Genomic DNA, 21878 nt, shown 5'->3' with positions numbered 1-21878 from the left:
AGGCATACAATCAGAGAATTAGTGTGACAGTGGACTGGGAACAAAACGCAGCTGCCCAGAGAGCGCTTGCCTGAAAGTCACTTTTACAACAAGCCTCGTGAAACCATTTTGTTGTGTCACAAAGTCAGTGTTGCGTTTCTGGGAAGAATATCCGTTGTTAAGGGGAACCCTATTCCTTCCTCACGCCCCAAGCGCTTCCGCAGTCTGCTTTAATCCCACCACCGTAAACTGACTGTTATTCTCCCTCACGTTTTCCTGACCACTTTCGGGTACGGCCTCTCCACAGGACCCCCACCCGCAGCACCACCACAGGCACTGCGGGGGCCTGACGGGCAGCGGAGCCCCGCTAAGGGGGGGGCGACTCGCCTCCGACTGCCTCCGCCCTCCATCAAGTAACATAAAAAGACCGCGTTCCGCCTCCTCGGCGGGCACGTAGACAGAAATAGCTGAAGTAAATTTAGCAATGAGAATGAGGACCGGCGCCGGCCCGCCGCGCAGGCGCAGTCCGCCCCGCCCGCCGCGGCGGCGGGAAAGGCGGCCGGCTCACTGCGCCTGCGCACGGCGCGGCCGCCACCTGCCCCGCCGCTCCGGGCGTAGCCCGGAAGCGCCTCGACCGGGGAATATAAGCCGATGGAGAAAGGTTCCGGGAGAGGTTTAGTTCCGGGGGCTTCTCCGTAGGAACGGCCGCCGCCATGATCCCGATCCCGGTGGTGGTGTGCGTGCTGGGGGGCTGGTGCGCCGTCTACCTGGCGGATACGCTGCTCAAGGTGAGGGCTGTGGGCGCAGGAGCCCGGCGGGAGCCCCCGGCCCCCCGCGCAGGCCGCTTCAGTCCCCCGGCCCCCTCTTCCGCCTCCCAGGGCCGGGTCTGGAGCCCTCAGAGGGGAGAGGCCTCCCCGCCTCCCCCGACCCTCCGAAACAGTGGAGGAGGCGGCAGTGGTGGTGGTGGTAGTGGTAGTGCTGGTGGTGGCGGCCAGGCGGCTGCGGGGGTCTCGGGCCTGTATTCCAGGACGAAATCTGTGAAAACGATAGGGAATCCGGCCTTTAGCCTGGTGGTTAAACGGTTCTGTGGCACCTCAGGGTGCTTTCTGGGCTTTAAAGTATTAGTATCTTTAAAAAGGAAAACCCCCAAACCCAACCTTAATTGATAAGTTTGCTGTGCTTTATAATTAAGCATGATTCCTCTACAGTGACTGTATGAAAAAATGTAACTAATGCACTTTTTTTTTTTTTTCTACTGAACTTCCTTAGTTTTACTGAAAGAAAAAAAATCTTGAGACAGAGCTCGGTACAAATACTTTTTAAGTAAATAAACTTCAGAGAGTATTCTAAGGGTCATCTTTTTCCTCCTGATGGAGAGGGGAAGGCTTGAAAAGAAAATACACCAACAAGACATCACTCATTGTATCTAGGGATGTATTTGTGCATTGCATGAGTCTCATGAAGTGGTTTTCTTTTAAAGCTTGACAGGTATGATTTCTAAGAGATGACTGAAGTTTGTACACAAACTAGGATGTGTGCTGGTTAAATACGAGGAAAAATGAAATGAAAGGTTTCATCTCTAACTTTCTCTTATTTTTTTTTAATGTTAAAGTTTTTACAGTCGAGGAGCTGCATCTGTTTCTCCCAAGCACAGATAGGGCCTAGCGATTTCAGAGTAAAAATAAACGTTCATTTTGTCACTCCTGTAAAATATGGGAAGAAGTATGAGATTTTAGGTGAGGAGAAAACTTGGAAAAATAAGTGGCTCCCCCTGCTGCTAATTGTTGGAGAGGAGGCATAGCTCAGTAAGTGATGAGAGCTATTAATTGCCAAATAATGGCAATAAAAAATACAGTAATCTAGCTGAAGATTTTTCAGGTTTTATCACATCAGGTCTATATGAGGTATTTGGAAACAAACGTGGCACTGTTTTGAAACGCGTTAGAAGATTGGCTAGATACCAGAAAAAAGTGCTCCTGACCATATTGAGGCACACCAAAAACCACCAGAAAGGTCAGCCAACAGGCTGGTTTTCTTTTGACAGTAACTTTGTGTCTGATGAAGAATCTTAGCTGGCTTCAGGTAGTGGACCTGTTATGCCACAGTCCTGAGATGACCCATTTGTATCTGAGATTCTGAAAATCTCTTTCAGCATGAGACGTTAAAATTATTCTCTTTCATTGATAAGAATAGCCACTGTTTTTCTTGTTACAACCTCTGGTAGAGGTTAGCAGCGGCAAGGGAGAAAAAAAAAACAAACCAACCACCACGTTGTTTGGAGCCAACTTAGTCCCTGATTTATGTTGAAAAAGAAGGGGAATGCCTGGAATGCTATAGCAAGCAAGAGAGTCCAGGAGTTACATTTTAACTTTGGTCTTTTAACTAAAAGTTGATAAAGGTTATTAATCGTCTAGAAGTATGTGGGAGCTGTTGGGTTTTAGTGAACTGCCTGGTAGATCTCATGTGCGTACATCTCAATGATAAGTTTCACTGAGCACCACAGCCAAAATAGAATTTGGATTAAATAACCAGATTTATATTATTAGGAAGCTCAGGGTTGCTTGTTTTATTGCTGGTACTGTAAATCTCCCACCACATTCATAACACGAGGCTGCTAGCAACTCTAGCAAAAGGCAGTCCCTGCTTAAACCTCAAATTACTTACAATTTAATTACACCAAGAGAATGTACAGAGCATGAGTGAAAAATAATACAGGAGTACTTTTCCATGCGTGATCCTGTTGATATTTTTGGCAAGAGAGGGATGTGTGCTGTAACTCAATGTTTATTCTGTAAACTTGTTCAATGTGCAATGTCTCTTGCTCAGTTTGTTCCCTTACTGGTTTTGTTCAAACATTTTGTTAGGCAGTCTGGCTCTTAGAAAGTCTACAATATAGAAGACATAACTGTGTGTATAAATGCATATTTGCACCAACAAATTCACATATTATAATATTGCTAGAGTTACATTACAAGATCGTTTTAGCAAACTGAAAATATGCCGGATCAAGCTGGGACTTGGAATTTTAGGTCCCTCTTGTTGCTCTTCATTGAAGCACTGGCATGAAAGTTTCCATTGAAGCTTGGATCCTACAAAAGGGAATCACTCAGGTAGACCCCTAAATTCCTGCTCCCCAGCATCCTAAATCATCCCATTTCATTCTGCCTGAAGGATCAGGAATGAGAAAAGGCTAGAAGGTTGTCCCTCCTTCTGCTATGAGAAATAAAGGGTGCATTAGATGCATTCAGTCAAGGTTAGCCTTTGGCTTTTAAGGTCAGGAAGCTGAAATGGTTCAGAGCTCTTGAACAGATTTTGTCAGCAAAGAAGAATGTTAAGGACTCCCGCTTGCTGGCAGATGTTTATGGAGCTCTTGGAGTATTTAGCAGACGTTCATTATTTTGAAGGCTTGCATAAATAAAAAAGGCATTGCTTTTATAGTAAAATTAATATAACAAAGATCACTTGGAACTCAAGAGCTACGGCCTGTGTGGAGGAAGTTTGAAATGAAACATAGGATACTGTCACACCTCATACTGGGGCGTGAGGGTGCATGTGGTAATGTGGTGATCCTACTGGTCTCAGGACAGGAGGAACAAAAGTTTGCAGAGAGCTTTTTAATGTTTTGCAAAGGGATGTAGTCATTTAGTGATCATGAATACCATTGACACACCTTGTGAGGAAAATGCAAAAGGAAAATGAGTTTGGGTGCCTTTTTGTCCATTTGGCAAATGTGTGGTCAGTAATCCCTTATTTCTCATGAAAAACTTCATGTTTATTTATGCCTTGCTAGTCCAGTGGGGCTGAGGTGTGGTTGGAATGAATTTGGAGGGATGAATTTGTGGCGTTTCTAGGGAAGAAGTGGGTTTTGCATGTGATAAAAGGAACACATTTTTAAAGTGCCAAGTCAATATATCCAATTAGCTTTATTATAATAATATGTGATTGGTTGGGGTTTTTTTGGACTCTCTGTGAATGAATGGGATGCACTTAGAGAAACTGTCTTTTGGGAACTGTCAGAGGTACTTAATGTCATACGTATTTTTGATCTTAATTATCTGGTAGATCATGTGAGGATGTCTTTTTCTTTGTTTCTTTGGCTTACGTATTATTAATTGTACAAGTGTAATCGTCTTTGTGATCTGTTAAACTTAGCAAATGCTGATCTAGTTGTGGACACTAAACCGAGTGGTGTCCTAGGGAGTGTCTGGTGTTGATGAGGGAATACATCACAATGAAAATTTCTGTCATTGCCCTCAGCTGACTGAACAAAAATGTGGCTGAAATCAGTAGGGTGAAGAAGGAAATGGCAGACAAATATACAGGCAGAAAGGATAAGTGGTGTAATAGGTGATACATGAACAATGACCTGAGTAAATGGGTCTTGTGTCCTAGGAAAATTGTTACTTGAAATTAATTTTTAGTGTTCAAATTTTTAATTCAACAAAATGAGAGAAGCTATGAATATAGTTGTGCCAGATGAGATCCTCACTCCCCACCACTACCGCAGCAGGACAGGAGGAATGCAAGGAACTTGGCAAGTTTTAAATTTGTTAAAAGAACCACGGAGGACAGCCAGAAACTGGTGAAGTTCCTCTTGGGGGTGGAGAAGGGACCCTGTTGTGCACTACGCATTCCCCATGTCTTCAGTAGGTGACACTGTTCCCCACTCTGAACATCTTTCTGCCCAAATAAAAACAACATCTAATAAGCAGTTTCTCAGATAAATTAACATCCCATTTTTCATGCCTTTCAAGAATCTGGCTAATTAATCAGATTTAACTTTCCTTGAAAATGTAAATGCTGAGAGTTAAGTTGAAGATGTTTTAAGTGCATGCCTATTTCTATTTTGATGTTTTATCTCTATAAATACCATTTACTTCTCAGGTTAGAAGTCATAGGGAAACTGGGGAACAATGCTCCCGTTCAGACAGCTCCAACGACTTGTCTGGATTATGTCAAGAGACACTCCTGCCTTGGGAACTGCCCAAAGTCGGAAGGCTCAAAGCTCTGGTGTGCGTTTCCTGAGCTATGAGCTCCTCTTTCACCTCCAAGGAAAGCATTCCTTCAGTTGGGTTTCTGATACTAGCTTCCATGAAGCAGGCTGAGTAAAGCCTATTGAGAAGACAAGTGCCATGTACTATAAAGTAGCGATTGCAAAACTATGTCTGTCGGTCTATAATATCAGATAATACTGCAGATAAGTATTAATCATATAGTTTATAGGTCGCTTTTCTCATAAAGAGAAATCTTTGCAACTAGTAGCAAGGCATTCTAGCAGTAGTATCTTGAAATGCTGAGAAGTTATCATAGTGAAATTGCTGTTGCTCTAGAGGTTGATAATTTTAAATTACTTCTGCTTTTTGTTAGTATGATCAAATAGTTTAGAGTCTCTTTAGACATAGTCTTTGTGTTTGAAAAATAGACCTTATTTTTACCCACACCGAAGGGTGTCCACAGTACTGATCCATATCTCACCAATATTAGAAACAGTTTTTTCAACTGAAACCAAAAGAAGCCTTTTTCTTTATTGTAGTTTTTAAAATGTTTACTGGAATATAATTTCATGTTGAAAAAATACCATAAACAGTTCAGTCCTTAGCCTTCTAACCAGACAGTTAAAACCTACTGAAAGTGATTTAACACTAGGAAAGATGATACAAGATCTTCTTTGTCAAATTGGATACCCAATCTCTCTTGCAATCCTAGAACTGTTGCAATTTTACATCAAAACAGTGGCATAACGTTTTCATATTACACCTCATACCTACCTATATGTCAAAATATAAATAAAGTACAGGGCATTTACCTGAAGTTATGCATCCATTTGTATACAAAAAGATCACATTTACTGCCTGGTCACGTAACACAAAATCATCCTAGATGTTTTTGGTTAAACTAATTTTCCATTGTTTTGCAGTCATCCAACTCTCTGAAGGCATCTTATGAAGAGTGGCTGCTGACATACGGCTTGAGCGTCTCTCCTTTTCACATGCGATGGCAAACAGCTCTCTTCAACCGCCAGTTCTACAGCTGGGGGAGATGGAAACCCAGATTTCTGTATTTATGGTATAAATTCAGGATTTTTTTTTTTCCTCTGTCAAATACAGAGTCAACAACTTAACCACATCTGTGCCTTTCAGCCTTAAAAGTGCAATGGATAGACATGGTTATTTCACCAGGCTAATGATAAAACCAAACTAGTGTGGTTGCTGTAATTGTACTGTGCCAGTTCAAGTCTTTCTCCTCTGCTAAAAAATACATAGCTGTAATATAGATTGCATATTGAAATGCTATAAAACTAGAAATCTGTAAACTATTGTTACCTATGGTTTGAACTATACACAATTCTGAAGAGTACAGCTATTACATGTAATGCTGCATACAGAAATAGGTCTGAAAGCAGCTTCTCATGTCCTAGATCTGTCCATCACTGTACACTGAGCTCTCCCCTGATCACTAGAGTTTACAAAGTATTCAAAGACAGTTGCATCTCTGTTGTCAGTCGTTGCCCAAACATTCAGAAGCTGTCCCTGCTTGAGAGCACATTGCTTACCTTCTGTCTTTTATATGCCTGCACCTTTCCCTGCTAAGATTGCACAGGCTGGTTGCTGGGCATGGGTAAGTAAGCAGGGTGGTTAGTGTGGATGCTCCTGGACTGGTTTAGAAAACTATTGCCTCAGTTGCCTTCCTAGCATTACTTTATATCTGCTCTGAAAATATAAAATTACTAAGGTTTGAATTTCTTTTCATTTCCTGTATTGCTACACTCGGTGAGACAGTAATAAGAGAGGTCTGTTTCGTATGGGTTTCTCTCGTATGTAGTGCTTTTATTTCAGTCTGAAATAGTTCTATATCAATCACAATTTTTTAATGCGTATAATTTATTACATTATAATGTTTCCACCAGTCTCTTTAATTAACGTTACAAGTACATGGTGCTTAAAATAAAGCTACTAATTCCCAGTGGGCTTTGTTAAGGGTGGTAAGAGAACAGTTATGGTATTGTGAGAGGAAGAAGGACTTGTAGTGAATTGAAGTGTTTTAGCTAGAAAATAAACTTTATCACAGCCTTCAACTATTGGACATTGTAAAATCATAATAACAACACTGAATAAAAATTCTCCACTAGGTGGACTGATGTAAATTGAATTATTTTCAACACTGATTTTAATGAAAAATAAATTGGTGAGAAGGACAATGTTTTTTAAGTAATCGATTTTAATCTGGTCTTGTAGTTGTAACTTTTAGTTGTTGTTCTTTAAAAAAGGCTGAGTCTCATTTATTGGTCTTTAGCTCTTTTTATTGTTTGTAAGGAAGATGCAAAATTTATTGTAAAAGGTTATATAAATAAATATGTATGCTACCCTATCATTTGATCCAGGTCTCTAGATATGGTATGGTACAACATGGTACATTATACGCTGTTAGTGAATTTTTTATATTCATAGCTAAAGGCAAGTTAATATATTGGGTAACTGAATAAAATTTAGAAGGCGTAAGAACAACATAAAAATATTTGAAAATTAATCAGGATGTAGTTTGGATGCAAAACACTTATTAAACAAGGAAAATATTATGTGTTATTAGTCAATGTTATTAGTATATGTTATTATTGTTACTAGTTTCCTTTAGCCAATATTTTTGTACTGGATTGTTGATACATGAATGGTCGTAGCATCGGATAAGTTTTGCCCTATGAGTTTGGTGTGCTAAGTTGTGCTGAAGCAGTGACATGCTCGGAGAATATAACCTATCTTCTTGCGGCTATGCACTGCTAAACTGCTTGCTTCTCTTTATAGGTTCAGCATAGGAATGGTGTTTGGTATCGTTGCCATGTTTGGCTCTGTTATTCTTCTTGGAAAGACACTGATGCAAACACTGACACAGATGCTCACCGAAGCACCGAAAGCCCAGAATGATCGTATGCTGCAAGTTGTGGTAAGTGTTCTCTCCTCAGGTCTTTATTTGAGAGTTGTGAACTGATCTTAACCAGCCTCCTAATGGGGTATGTGATGCTTAAATTCTCCCATGCAAGAATAACCTAACTCCTGACATTCATCTACATAAAAATTTGCTGGTTTGTTTTCAGCCTTAAAAATGGGGAGCGGAGGTAGTAAAACAGGGGAAGGCAAATGAAGACAAACATGTGGAAGAGTTTATATTAAAAATTCTCAGGAGTGAGAGCTGGTTAGTAATTTTGAAAAGCCCTAAATTATCATAGTACTAAGAATACAAAATGGAGCTAAGAATCTGCCTGCTCTGAGCTGTGTAGTGTAGCAGCACTGGTGGCCTTAAAGTTTGCAGAGCACATGTATAATCCACAAGAAGAGAGTTGTTCTATTTCATTTATTACAATAAAAAAACATCAGTGGAAAAGGAAAGAAGTGTAAAGAGCTTTGTGTGATAGTGGAAGCAAAGATTCATTAGTGAAGAGATGGCATATTTTTTGATTGTTCAAGGACTTATGCCCTAATTTACAGTGTGAAATTGAAAGTGCTGTTTCTGGCAGTATCTAGTCAAAGGCATAATAACAATGTATTTAATTGTTTTATGGATTTCTGATGCTGGACAATATATTGTGTGGTTTTAGAAAGGAATGTATTTCACAGAATGGGAGAGATTGCAAATAATGTCTGTTTTATCTCTGTGCAAGGCAGCAGTGGAAGAACTGACATTGCCTTACAACACTTTTAAACTGGAGGGATTCCTAGCCACCCTTATTTCCCCAAGAGTGCTATCTGGCCAGAATGTATGGTCATTTTCCAGAAATGCAGAAAGTCCTATGAGATTGCTCTGCCTTCTGCTGCATGGCCTAGAGCCGGGGTGCCCAACCATTTTCCTCTATTTAAATACTCAGCTTGTCTAGCGAACAGAAGTTGGGAATTGTGTGCTGCCATGGTAGGCCTTCCTCTAAGCGCTAAACTGACTGCGTGCAGCTAGACTTAAAAAATTGCATGAGTGCAGGAAGCCTGATCATTGGTACGTGCCATAAACTCGGTGCCTTTGGGACAGTTTGGGTCTGTCTCACACACGCAGGGTGAACGCAGCAAAGGTGGTATGTGTTGGCAAAAGCAGGCAACGAGACCTGGGAGAGAACTGCTGGTACTGCCAGGGCAGTCCCCTGCTGCACAGCCTGCTCCTGAATGATCTCCAGAAGCAGACAGGAGCAGGCAGTCTCTGCGTCCAGTAGAGCACTGGTTAGGCATGAGACAGAAAATTGTTAATTTACATGCCAACAGAGTCTATCCTAAGCATGTATGTCTGCCTTCCATCTTCATTTCCTGAGATCGTTATATGGATCGATCCACTTCTGTGACACCAAAGCGGTCAATTTCAATATATTGCTCTTTGGAGAAAATAACATAGAGGCAACCAAAGTAAAGGTGAGCCTTTGGAATTAATCTGGTGTGAATTGGAACTGTGAAAGCAGAAATCTAGGATAATGTTCACAGTTTCAATGTGGAATTCATTCCTCAGTGACTGCCTGCTGGCAGTATCGCTGCACTCAAACAAAGGACAGACTGGTACTGAAAAAGATGTAATGTATGGGGATAATGTCATGTATGGGGAGAAGGTTACTTCTCCTAAGATGACTCATGGTTCTCTTTCTTTCCTACCTCATTCTTTCATTTCCGAATGGTCACAGTTGTATAATTCTGCCTTTAAAAGTGTTTCAGTATTCTTTTTGAGGGGAACGTGCTAGTATAAGTTGACACAAAAAAAGTGACCCGTGTGTGGTTGCAAAGAGGTGCAGAACAAGTCAGGAGGACCTTCTCCTCATTTAAATTAGTTATTTGTATTTGACTGCCTGGAGGAGAGCAAGTTGGGGGTTTTTTTAACTCAACTTTAGCCTGTGGCATGAATCTGTTTAGCCTTTAGCCTTTGGCTATGGAGAGAGGGAGATACCATTCTGCTTATGTTTTATCGATTAAGGTTTTTGTACCCTTCCTCTTTTGTTCAGCCATGTACTTTTATATAAAACACCCATCTGTAGGAAACTGGGCTGGTTTTCTTCAGCTGCCCCCTCTTGTGTTGGTTGCCTGTTGACAAAAGTGGGAGAGAGGCAGATCAGTTACTAGCAAAGGATCTTCTTTTACTAAAGGCATTTCCAGAAGACCATAGAATATAAGATGACAATGCTTATTAGCAAAATACTGCTATTTATTTCAGAACTCTTCATAAGAGTTAGCTTCCCTTTTAGGTGAATCTTAAACTAGCTTCTTGGACGTGAAGTCTGGAAGCATCCAGGGCTGTGTTCTAATGTGCTATCGTGATGGTGGTGTTAAGACGACAACTCTTGCTATTGCTGTCTGTCCTCCCGAGTGCCCGGAGCAGAGGGCTGCTGGCAAGGCCAGTTAACTGATGCACTAGTGCCACCAGCTGATGCTGTAATACATTCGGTGGATGCTTAACAAATGAAGAGCAGCTGTCTTCCTACAGTGAGGTATGATAGTTGTGCCCATTAAGATAAATAGCTTGGTCATGATCACATTCCGGACAGAATTTCTGAAATTATTTGGTTTAACATTAATGAAAACAGTCTTTTGAAGGATTTCTTTTAGCTAGATTGTCTCACTGACCTATCGTAGAGTTCTGCTGCACGGGTAGGTGAACGCATACAATCAAGGAATGTGCGGGACCGAATGATGGTAGAATTGAAGGGGATCTGCTCACTTGGATCTGCATCCTTTTATGTCCCACAAGGGCAGCTTTTAGAGAGTCCTATAGGCAAGCCAGGAATTTGTACCCTTAGCATCTCTCTTCTGCCACTGGACTGCAATGGAAGTTGTGCTCACGTCAGGTGTTAGTGACCGCAGTGGAGTGTGCCCTGCAGCGAGCGGGAAGAGCTGCGGAGCACATGGGAGACCTGTCGCAGAGCAAGCGGCAGAAGTGGCCTTATCATCCCACTGCAGCATGGCAGCTGAGCGGGGATGGGAACCGAGCAGGAGAAAGGTCCCTCAGGAGGAAAGAGAAAGATGGTTCCTCCTTCTCTGACTCGTGACTGCTTTGAAGCCTGTCTGGAAGCAGCCGGTGTCTCATGACTAGTTACAGGGAAGGACTTGGGAGCACTGGGAATCCACAGCAACAGGAGGAATGCATATTATGTCTTATGTAAATCAAAATAGTACACTCATTTCAAGTGCTTTTTTTTCCTAATGGTTAAATTGCTGTATGTAGACTGCCAAAACTTGAACAATAGCCAAAAGTTACCCTTTTTTTGGCCTTGTAAATTTGGGATAGTCTTGTGATTTGGATAGCAAGAGAGAAGGGAGACTGACAGTTCCAGTTGTAGGCTCATTTTTTGAACTTTTAGGGCTCATAGCGTTTGAGCCCTAAAATTTTTGTTGTGCATGTGTGTACCTTTTTAAAAATATTTAGTTTTTTATTTTGGTACATGTGCACACCCTCTCTTCCACATTCCACCAACTTGAACTTTTAGGGCTCAAGTCTTTTTAGGTTTTTTTTTTGAGGGGTGGATCTTCTATGTGACTGGCTGCAGGAAATTGTCAACTAATGCTCACAGTTGCCACGCCTGTTTCATTTGAGTGGAAGTCTGTGTACATTTTTATAAACTTTTTGAGCTTAATATAGAGTAGGACACATTCTGTCAGGGCTGCGGGGAATAAGTAGGGCGGGGAGAAGGCTTTTGTGCCTAGAGAGCTTTTCAGCCTTCAACAAAAGAATATATATTTAATATCTTTTAAAATACATTGAATAAATTGGGATAAGAGGTACAAGCTGATAGTGCTGCATGAGAACAGCCCCTATTCTGTTGCAGGTCTGAAAAAGCTGAGTGAGAGCAGCAAGTTTAGGGGCAGAATGATTTGTCTTTGTACCCTTTGGTTTCCTCCTGTGTTTTGTTTTGTTGTCATGCCCACAACAACAGGTGCCTGGCGTAAACTTGCCTGTCAGCCAGCTGACCTATTTCTTCTCTGCAATCCTCATCAGCGGTGTGATACATGAAGTCGGCCATGGGGTGGCAGCTATTCGGTAATACAAATTACTTTTCTCTTACTATGTGCCAACAAAGCCTAATATTCCAGAGCATGTACTTACAGGTGAATGTTGTTCGCACTGCTTCAGTTTATCTACAGGGTCTGTTTATTCTGTGTTTCATAGTTTCCTTAGGTTTTAGGTTTGAAAGGGTATACAATTAAGGATAGAGTTTTAATGTAGTGTCTATTCTACAGATCATGAGAAAGGACTTCTGCTTTGCAAATAAACGATGCTGCCTCAGGTTTAAAATTATACTACTTTAAAGTGGTCCTGTTTTTCACACAACCATTGCATTTCTGCAGCTGTGGCACTTGAAGAGGACCCATGCGCTATTGCACAATGGTACTTTAGATTTTTAAATTGATTTGTTTAAACATAGCTTGTGAAGTAGCATACAAACAGGCTGAAGCAGTAACTCAGTCAAATGTGATTTGCCCCTATTAGTCTCAGTGATGTGTTAGTTTTCATCAAAGATGATATTTTTAATGTCACTTAACTATGATGTTTACTTCACAAAGAAGTTATTTGACATGCTTAGTCGTTACTGTTAAATGACACTCGCATAAGAAGGTTAAGTGGTGGTTACTGATAGTCAGGTGTCCTCTGCATTTCTCCTGGACATCGTCATTACGTGTCCCATGAGCGTGAAGCCCTAAGCTGTTTCTCTGATTTTCATGAGAGTAGGGAGTCATGATTGCATCTTAACCCGTTACTACCTTTTTTTATAACCCCAAGGGTTCTCAATTAAAGGGCTGGTTTGGGACCCTCTGTTTCGCATGCTGTTTGTCTCTCAGCTTTTTTCCCCTAATATCCACAGGGATTTTTCTGTGGAGGATGAAGCTCTTGCTCATCCCACCACAGGAAGAAACAACAAAATTTCCGTTCTCTTGCAGTGCCTTTGCATGTTGCTGGCTAACTGCAGAGAAGCCAGGAGTAACTACAGAGCTCTTTTATAAGCAGAATGAATAATTCTTACACCTTAGTGGTGTGATATCTTCATTCAAGATCTGGAGCAAATGCTCTGAATATTCAAGCTTGGGTTATGTTTTTGTCAAAAAATTGATTCCTGGCTATTCCAGGGGAGAAATTAGTTTGTCCAATATACATTGCTGTTGCTTTTTTCTGCTTGACTTTTTTTTTCTTCCTCCTAGCACAGGTTGGGTCTATAGTGCTGTTATGGTCAATCCTCAGGGTTTAGGCTTTACTGAATAGCTATGCTGTGTGCAAGTTCTACTATTCTGGCAGATCACTGTGACTCCCTGAAATCTAATACACTTTCGCCAACTTCAGTTCAAGATAGGATTGGCTGTGAACTACAAGAGCTTAAAATATTTGAGCCTTAGCTTAGTCAAGGCTTGTGCCAAAAAAGCCTTTTTCTTCTTTCCTCTGCACCTCCTACCCAAGTCATGAAATCATGTATGGGCATTAGACTGCCTATTACTAATTGGTAGCATGGGTGTGTCTGATGACTTTACTCTGGGGAATTAATGTATTACTTCATTCTGATTAGTTTTGCATAATTCTGTGTCGTCTTTCATGTATATGCACAATAAATAAATGTGAATAAATAAAATACTATGCCCAGTGTACTGTCTCAGTAAAGATATGGGATTAGCTGATCCATGCCTGGTTTGTCTTGGAATAATAATTGGAATGTAATTGTCTTGGAACATGATTGTCATGCCCCTATAAGTCCCTTATGAAATTTCTAGCTTCATAAAACCTTGACATAGTTATTCCAAAAAGTGCCATTTAAAGGCAATTGTAACACCTCTGAAATATATATATATATTATCTGTATGGCAGTGTCAGCTACTAATATACTTTAAATAGAATTTGTCCTTTTAACTTCTTGACTTATTTTCATTTTTTCAGAAGACATTTCATTTTTGTTATGACATGTCATTTTTGTTAGTTTACAATTTACTCTAAATTTCACTTAGGAGAAATGGAGAAACTACAAATTCCAGAAATTTGTAAGTGTTTCTTTAAAAGGAAAGTGATTACTTCTTCCAGATAATTTTTCATAGATTAGTTTGACACTGCATCCTACAGGCTGCCATTTTTTTACTTAAAAGAAAAAAAATCCCCCAAACGTTAAAATATATGTTGACTTGAAAGTAGTTTGGAGTTTTTTTAAGTATTTTATGAGTTGCTGCTACCAGGAGACAGAAAAGAAGTTGAACTTATCCTTTGTTTTTTACCAGGCTTACAAATGTGTGCTGCTTAAAAGTGGCGACTACTGCAGAAAACATCCTTTAGTTTAATTATCTTTCAATTATTCTTATTGTGAAAAATAATTTAAATATTGTCATTGTCAAAAATATGTGCACTATGTAGAATCTCTTAGTTTTTCTTTTGTTTGTTTACAGTAACACAACTTCATTTTTCTTTTCTTCTTTTTAAGAGAACAAGTACGATTTAATGGATTTGGGATTTTTATCTTCATTGTCTATCCTGGAGCATTTGTTGACCTGTTCACAACCCACTTGCAACTGATATCTCCAGTCCAGCAATTAAGGATATTCTGTGCAGGTAATAGTTTGTGCTTTTTTATTAAGTCTTTGATTAGCACAGTTACTTATTCTACGGGCATCATTTGTGAATCCTTGATGGAGGATTGAAGGTTTAAAATGAAGAAGTACAAAAGCTTCTCTTTCCCTAAAGGTGATCCTTCTGTTCTGAATCTAAATTGTGATTTCAGAAAATCATTTGATCATTACTGTCCCTATTGTGCTGTTTACTGGAGGAGACACAGTTTCTAGGAGCTTAAATGAGTACCAATTTCCTGTCATGAAAAATATTACTATATCCTAGATCTGATTCAAAACAGTGTGCATAAGAAATTCCAGTTGTGTGCTTGGGGAAGAAGTGTGGTTTGTGACCTTCCTCTCTCTCATTAGAATAAGCTCTTACACCAGCTCAGGTGAGGAAGTTTTTTTGTTTTGTTTTTTTGATGCGTACTGCCTAAGTAGCAAAACCTTGGAGCACACAAGCTGGAAAATACTCAGCCAGAAGACTGGTAGTATGAGAACATCACTTGCTGTCACAGGTGAACACCCCTGAGCAATTCACTACCGTTTTCTGCAACAAGACCAATCTATTATGTGATTTTTCAATAGTGTTGTGATTTTCAGTGACATGTGAGTTATGTTATTATACAGGTCACTGTGTTTTGATGTTGCCATCAGGAGAAAATAAAAGCTAAAACACAAACATCCAAAGAGAATCACAGCTTTTGGCTCCAAATAACTGCCAAATGTTTTTGATTTGATGTTTTTTGAAGTCTCTGGCTGCTGGGAAGTAGAGCCCTGTTGCTGTGGAAAGTTAGACTGAGACTGTTACGCTACCTGAATCACTTCTATTACTGATTTCTAGAGACAAAGGTGGTTCCCAAACCACTGAAATAAAGATAGAAAAGTTAGCATCTTGGTTTGGTTCTTGATACTGATGATTTTCTATTGCAGGAGACAGTTTCTATTGCAGTCAGCCTGTTGTAATGTTTAGATACTAACATTGTTTCTTGAATATTAAAATTAAAACATTATATAGAGGGGTTTAGGCTGGGAGTCCAGAAGCCTTTAGCAAAGCATATTTTCAAGCTTTCATAAGTCAAGTAAATTATGATAAATGTTAGGTAAGTAAATATATCTATATTCCAAATACCCTAATGAACCAAAATCATTTACTGCAGTAGGCTAACTTTTATGAAGGCCTCTTTCTCAAATAAATCAATTTCCATTTTCAGCTACTGCAAACAGAACTGAAAGAGAAGACATACCAATTTTCAAAATGGGTTGCTTACATACATTCCTGAGAAATCGTTTAGAAAAAAAAAAAAGATTATAAGCTGTAATAGAAAGTAATTGCTTGCATGTTTCTGATGACAAGCAAACACCTATAATTTTCAGGTTTCTTGGGAAACCTGAAATATGGGAATACAATAGGAACAAGCATGTTGCAAGAGTGGTTAGCATCAATGGCTTGTTATCAGTTAGGTATAATAAATATATGCATTTTTTTACAGCTAATGATAGGTATGTTTCGTAATTAGGATGTCTGATAATGATAAAACGTGATATTCGGTAAACTTGACTCAGTTTTTCTTAATTGTCAGACCTGTTGAATGAACCTATTCTCAGTGTTCTGAAGATCTGAGTTTACAGAGATATACTTTCAGATTTTTGTGTGGCAGCTTAAGTAAAAGAGCTAGAGTAGAGAACGACACCAAATATTCCTTTTGTATTCCACCTATACTCTGGAGATTAAAGAGTATATTCGTTGTACAGCAGATGGCATCATGAGTTCAAGAATAGTGAATGAGCGTTCTTGTAAGACTTGTGATACGTTTTGCATTAATTCTATGCCTAGTAGATGAAAACTGTTTCCATGCAGCACTTTCTTATAATTAGTTCAAATATTCGTATTACTTTTTGAGATCCTTTTTAATACGTTTTGTCTTTAACAGAAAAAGGAATTAAAGATTTTTAAAACATTATTTTGAGGGCTTTTAAGGGTTGTGTGAAGTGTTCCTTTTTAAATATAAGGACTTAGGTATCCAGGGATGAGGCTGTTTTAGCAAAATGAAATTGATGGCATACTCAGCAGTGTGCCTCTACAAGTATTCTCATTTTGAGCCAGTTTATTTTTCTGTGGATTGCCTGGGATGGATTTGAAGCCTTTCTATTTTAGACTTTCCTGCTGTATTCCACACAGCAAACTGTGTAGATTATGGTATGAAGGCCCATGTTTTCCTAGCTGTTTGGAAGTATTCCTTGTCACCCTCCAGCAGTTCTGTCACCTCTTTTTTATTATTTATTTATTTTATTTTAAATTTTGTTTCAGTTTACTCTTTCTAGCAGCCACACTGTTACAAAGGAATTTTGTTTCTGTCTTAGATTTTGATCATTTCTTAACCTGGAAAAAATAAAATTTATTTTTAAGATAAAAAGGTTAAAACAATTAAGTTAAAATATTTACTTAACACTTTGGGGGTTGTTGCACTTGTGTGTGTGTGTGTGTACACGTATATGTATATGTGTGAGAAAGATGAAATATTTCAGCATGCAGTTCTCTATCTGATTGCCTTTCAATGAGATGAATAAAAACTTAGATGCTTCTTAAAGCGATTTCTCTTTCTCTGCTAGGCTTCTTTTAATGGCAACAAACCCTTAGTTGAAGTACTCCAAAAATGTCTTTCATTTCTGCAGCATCAGAAACATTGTAAAAGACCAGGCGACACGTAGAGATAGCCAGGGGAAGTAGGAGTTGTGTTATGATTCCTGTGTTATATACAGTGGAAGAAAGATAGGTTCAATATGTTTTTAAATATATTTACTTCAGTTCCTGTTCTGTAACTGTACTGTAAATATAGAACTGAATCAAACCCCTCTTAACAAGATGAAGCACTTTAAGAAGGAAATAAGGAGTCCTCAACATTCCAGAGTTTTCCTGCATTGGTCATAAAAAAATGTTTGTCCAAGAACACAAATGAAATGAGAAAATTTGTGTAGCACTGGATGTTGAAGGAAGCCAAGTGTGTCTTATGACAGCAATTCATTTCTTCCTATGGAGAACAGCATAGTGTAAAGATTGCAAATGAAAATATGTTGTCCAAAATAATGTGTCAGGAAATGCTGATTGCACAACTTAGTTTCTTGATGTGGTTTTACGTCCAGATTTTCTTGTAATAGGAGCCTTTTTTCAAATAATTTTCTAAACTTGTTTGACACATATACATGTAATTATTTTCATGGATATAATGGAGATGACAATGAAGAATACTGAGTTGCAACTAAATTTCATCCATCTTGCTGACTAGGACAAACTGTTTATTCATGTATAAGCCCATTGATTAAGATTATTAAATTCAACAGTTTCTTGTGGTAGAAGGTGAAAAGTAATACATTTCATTCCACTAGTTTTTTTAATATTTATAATTGATGACAGCTCTGTAGATAGAAACTGTAGTTTAAGAATTGATTCAGAAGCCCAGTTTTTCTTCTGGATATTCTGCCCACTGCATACTACATGGAAAAGTAGTGTTATGTGATGAAATATCAATAGGTAGAATAACACCTTAAAAATGGTTTTACCACTTCTCTGTCTTTTCTGGTAGTATAATTCTCAGGGGTTCAGAGGCTTCTCTAAAACTCCCCTACAAAGTCACACCATAGAAACTTAAGTTTGTAAAGTAATACACATATACTTTTTTCCTGCCTATGTTCACAATTTAACTTTTTCATTCATTCTTACAGTAATTATTTCAGGGAAGTTAATTAGAAGGTAACTGTAGAATCTTGCATTTCAAAAACCCCTTTTTATTACTAGTGTTTATTTAGAAACGTGATTTTTTTTTTTCCTTCTTTTTAGGAGTGTGGCATAATTTTGTTCTTGGTGTTGCAAGTTTCATGGGTTTGTTTCTGCTGCCAGCCATTCTTTTCCCTTTCTATTACACGGGTGTCGGGGCGCTCGTCACTGAGGTCGCAGAGGTAAGAAAAGATCTTTACTGGTGTCATATTATATGCTTTGTGACCCAAAATATACCTGTGTCTCTTATTATCACAGCCAAATTTGGTCAGTGCAGCACTCTGCAGAATCTAATACATGGCACTTTTTGTCTGCTTAAAGTTTCCCTCTTAGTCTCATGTTTTCTAGTATTAGTAAATGAAGGAACATGGCATGAATAATGATAGACTATTGAGCATACTATAGAACTGTTTAGACATTTGAGATGAGTTTGCAGGCTTATTTCTGTGGGTTTTTTTCTTAACTTCTTTTCAATATTGGCACCAAGTAAATCTAATGGAAACTGCATTATCAGTCTAGTTAATGCTATCTGTTTTTAATGTTAAATATTATTTTGAGCTGATTTCCTTGCTTGTTTGGTCAGCTGGAAGCAAACTAAAGATAGACTGCTGAGTTTCTGGAAAGGACTGATTTTTTTTTTCTGACTTAATCAAATACAGCACAGTTGAACAGCAAAGCTGAAAGGATTCAGTCTTTCTTGGGTATGAAAGTGAACTGATAGAACTCAGAGAGTGACATCTATTATGCTTTATACCTTTGAAACTATAGGTACACCCTGCTTTGTTGAAAGATTCAGGGTATTAATTTAAGCTTCTTCAACTTAAAATGGTGGGAAAAAACACAACATATTAGCTTGTATGAAAAAAACCCTACTCAAATATGAAGAGGTCCCCTGAAACACTTGGAGACTTGCCCTATTCTTTTCTTTTTCTTTGCAATAAATAAATTATTCTTTTTGCAGGATGTCATCTTTGTAATGCTCTATCATAAGTTGAAATAATCAATTCTAGTGTAGCCTGAGATTTTCTATTTCTGTGGAAATAGCGTCTTAACCTAAAGATTTCATTGCTATTCGGCAGAACTGTAAACAAATCCTTGTAGTTTTAGCTATAATAATATGATTGACTTTACTGTTTCTTCTCAGGATTCTCCTGCCAATGGACCAAGAGGTCTTTTTGTGGGAGACCTTGTCACTAACCTACAAGACTGCCCAGTTTATAGTGTGGAAGACTGGAATTCCTGTCTGGGAGACATTTCAGAGAAGTCACAGGTTGGCTACTGTATAAGTGCAGCCACCCTACAGCAATTACGCTTTCCAGCTAGAGGTATGACTTTAGGTGCTCTCTTCATTATTTTATATTTTATCTTGTCTTAAAGACTATTTTGGATTTAGGATTTGTTGTGGGTACAGATTTCTCATGAGTCAAGCCTGCTATCCTGTCTTAAGCAGTGACCAATATGCCATTCATTTTTGTGGAATCTGAAAGTGAGGGAGAGGTAGATAGAAGAATTTCTCTGGTCTTCCAGTCATCCTATACAAATATCCTGTGTGATCTGAATAATGAAATTTGCCTCTTCACGTTATTGCATAACTTGGTTATTAGATAATACAATTGTCTCCTCTATCTTTAGTTCAGCTATATGGATCAACTCAGTGATCTTTTGCAGATGTAAATTCCACACACTACCTTACTGCTTTGATCGGCATGACATTACAAATTGTATGGCTTAACCCAATGATGTGCTTTATTATGGCCACTTCTTCTGATGTGTCTCACTATACGGGTTTTATGTTTCATTTGCTGCTTCAACCACACAATGTCATTGCCCATAAACTCAGTTTTGTCTGGACTGCACATATTGCTTCTACAACTCAGACTATTTTCTTCTGTTTTCATTTATACATTAGAGCGCTTGTTGCTGTAACAGCTTACCCCTGAAAAAAGGAGAAAAAAAAGTCAACTGAACTAAACTAGAACAATAAACAAAAATTAAGTAGAACAAAAAAGAACAGTCAAGTTAAATTGGCTGAATGTCTTGTGACATGCCCTAAAGCTCTCTAGAGTTTGTTTCATGCAAGCATCCATGGAGACTGAATTCCAAAGGTAAGGGACTGCTGCTGAGCAAAACCTGTATGATGCTATTCAGAGCTTTAAAATTGTCACTGCATTTTTCCATCATACTGGAAGTAAACAGGAGGTCAGCCAGCTCGACTACCCATGTTTTATGATGCATTATAGTTCTTTTGTGAGACCGAAAAGATAATTTCTTATTTATTTATTTTTTTAATATGTAAGAAAAGTAATCTTACAGCTGGAACTAAGATAAATATTTAAACTGGAAACTAGCAGAGTATGGGTAAGATCCTGCTTTTAGAGACCGAACAGCTTGGACTATCCCTCTGAAGAGGAGGGCAACTTTGGCACATGCTTTCAGCTGGGCAGGGATAGCAAGTAAGAACCAATTCTTAGATGCTCTAGGTATATATGCTCAGCTTCTGCTGATTTCTGAAATGCAGTTTCAGAGTCATGGATAATAAAACTGCATATTCTGCAACTGAACCAGTCCTATTTAGATTGAAATACTAGAGACTTAATACTAGAGACTCAATATTGCTTCCAAGCTTGGTTGCTGTATTGTGTTAGCAGCCCATTGTCCCACTGCTGCATTCTAATCAGACCAGTCTGTCTGCATTTTCATAGCCATAAGCCTCCAGCAGTGAGAAATATTCCGCTGAAATTAAATGAACTCTGTTCGGTCACTCACAGCTGTTATTTGTCAAAATTTTGACAGTTCACAACTTGACATAAATACAGATATCAATAAAAATGTATCAAGCAAATGGACCCTATCTACTTGACAATAAAATGAATGGAGAGTAGACTGAGTATGAAGCTAGACAGAAAACAATGCCCCAAGGACCTTCTTGAAATTAAAAAAAAAAAAAGCGTTTTCAGTGTAGTTTATAAGGAAACTAATTTCATGGTCATTCACTATTCAAAAATATATGTAGTTGGTTAGCCTCAGGGTACTTGAAAAAAGGATTGTACGGTACAGTGCTTGCACCTGTAAGCCCCAGGCATAAAGCTCCATGTTAGTGGACTGCACGTTATGCAGTGATAAATCAGCAACCAGTATGGCAGGCTTGATCTACCTAAGGAAGGTACTGCTGTGTTGCTGTGACACAGATTCTTACAGTTACTATTCTTTTGTGGGTTTTCTTTAAAAACTGTTGTTGTAGAGTAAGTTAGATTGAATTCATTTAAAGAACACTCGTACAAAGATTCTGTACCAGACTATTTAAATCACGGTTTAAAACATAATTTATTCACTGCTGTGGCCTTCAAGGCTTCGAAACCTTTCAAATCTTGAATTTTGTAAAGGCTTTCACATTTTAAAGAGGACTCTTAGAGTCTTTGTCATTTCCAGAGCCAGCCAGTGAAATCAGTGCAGCAGCAGGTAACAAATTTCTATGCCAAACCTTAATGCGAATTGGGAGCAACGGATAAAAGTATTTTGTAACTCATAATGCTCAGAACACGGCAGTGGTAGATCCCCAGTATCTCAAGGAGATTTATTGAGATGAAAAAAAT

The 21878-nt window shown here is 38.8% G+C and overlaps 1 protein-coding gene across 3 annotated transcripts in view; it reads left to right on the top strand.

Annotated features, from left to right (window-relative positions):
* Positions 1-629: 629 nt before the first annotated feature.
* MBTPS2 (membrane bound transcription factor peptidase, site 2) overlaps positions 630-21878 on the top strand; it is a 37192-nt gene continuing 15943 nt past the window's right edge. For all 3 annotated transcript variants that reach the window (XM_049834975.1, XM_049834974.1, XM_049834976.1), the window contains exons 1-7: positions 630-767; positions 5897-6045; positions 7779-7917; positions 11867-11970; positions 14384-14511; positions 18349-18467; positions 19430-19610. In XM_049834975.1, the coding sequence (XP_049690932.1) occupies positions 693-767; positions 5897-6045; positions 7779-7917; positions 11867-11970; positions 14384-14511; positions 18349-18467; positions 19430-19610 (895 nt within the window). In that variant the 5' untranslated portion in view covers positions 630-692. The remainder of the gene's footprint in view (positions 768-5896; positions 6046-7778; positions 7918-11866; positions 11971-14383; positions 14512-18348; positions 18468-19429; positions 19611-21878) is intronic.

Source organism: Accipiter gentilis, chromosome 32, assembly GCF_929443795.1.
Source record: "Accipiter gentilis chromosome 32, bAccGen1.1, whole genome shotgun sequence".
Taxonomy (NCBI): domain Eukaryota; kingdom Metazoa; phylum Chordata; class Aves; order Accipitriformes; family Accipitridae; genus Astur; species Astur gentilis.
The sequence above is the reverse complement of the archived record's forward strand: the minus strand, read 5'-3'. Positions and strand labels throughout refer to the sequence as shown.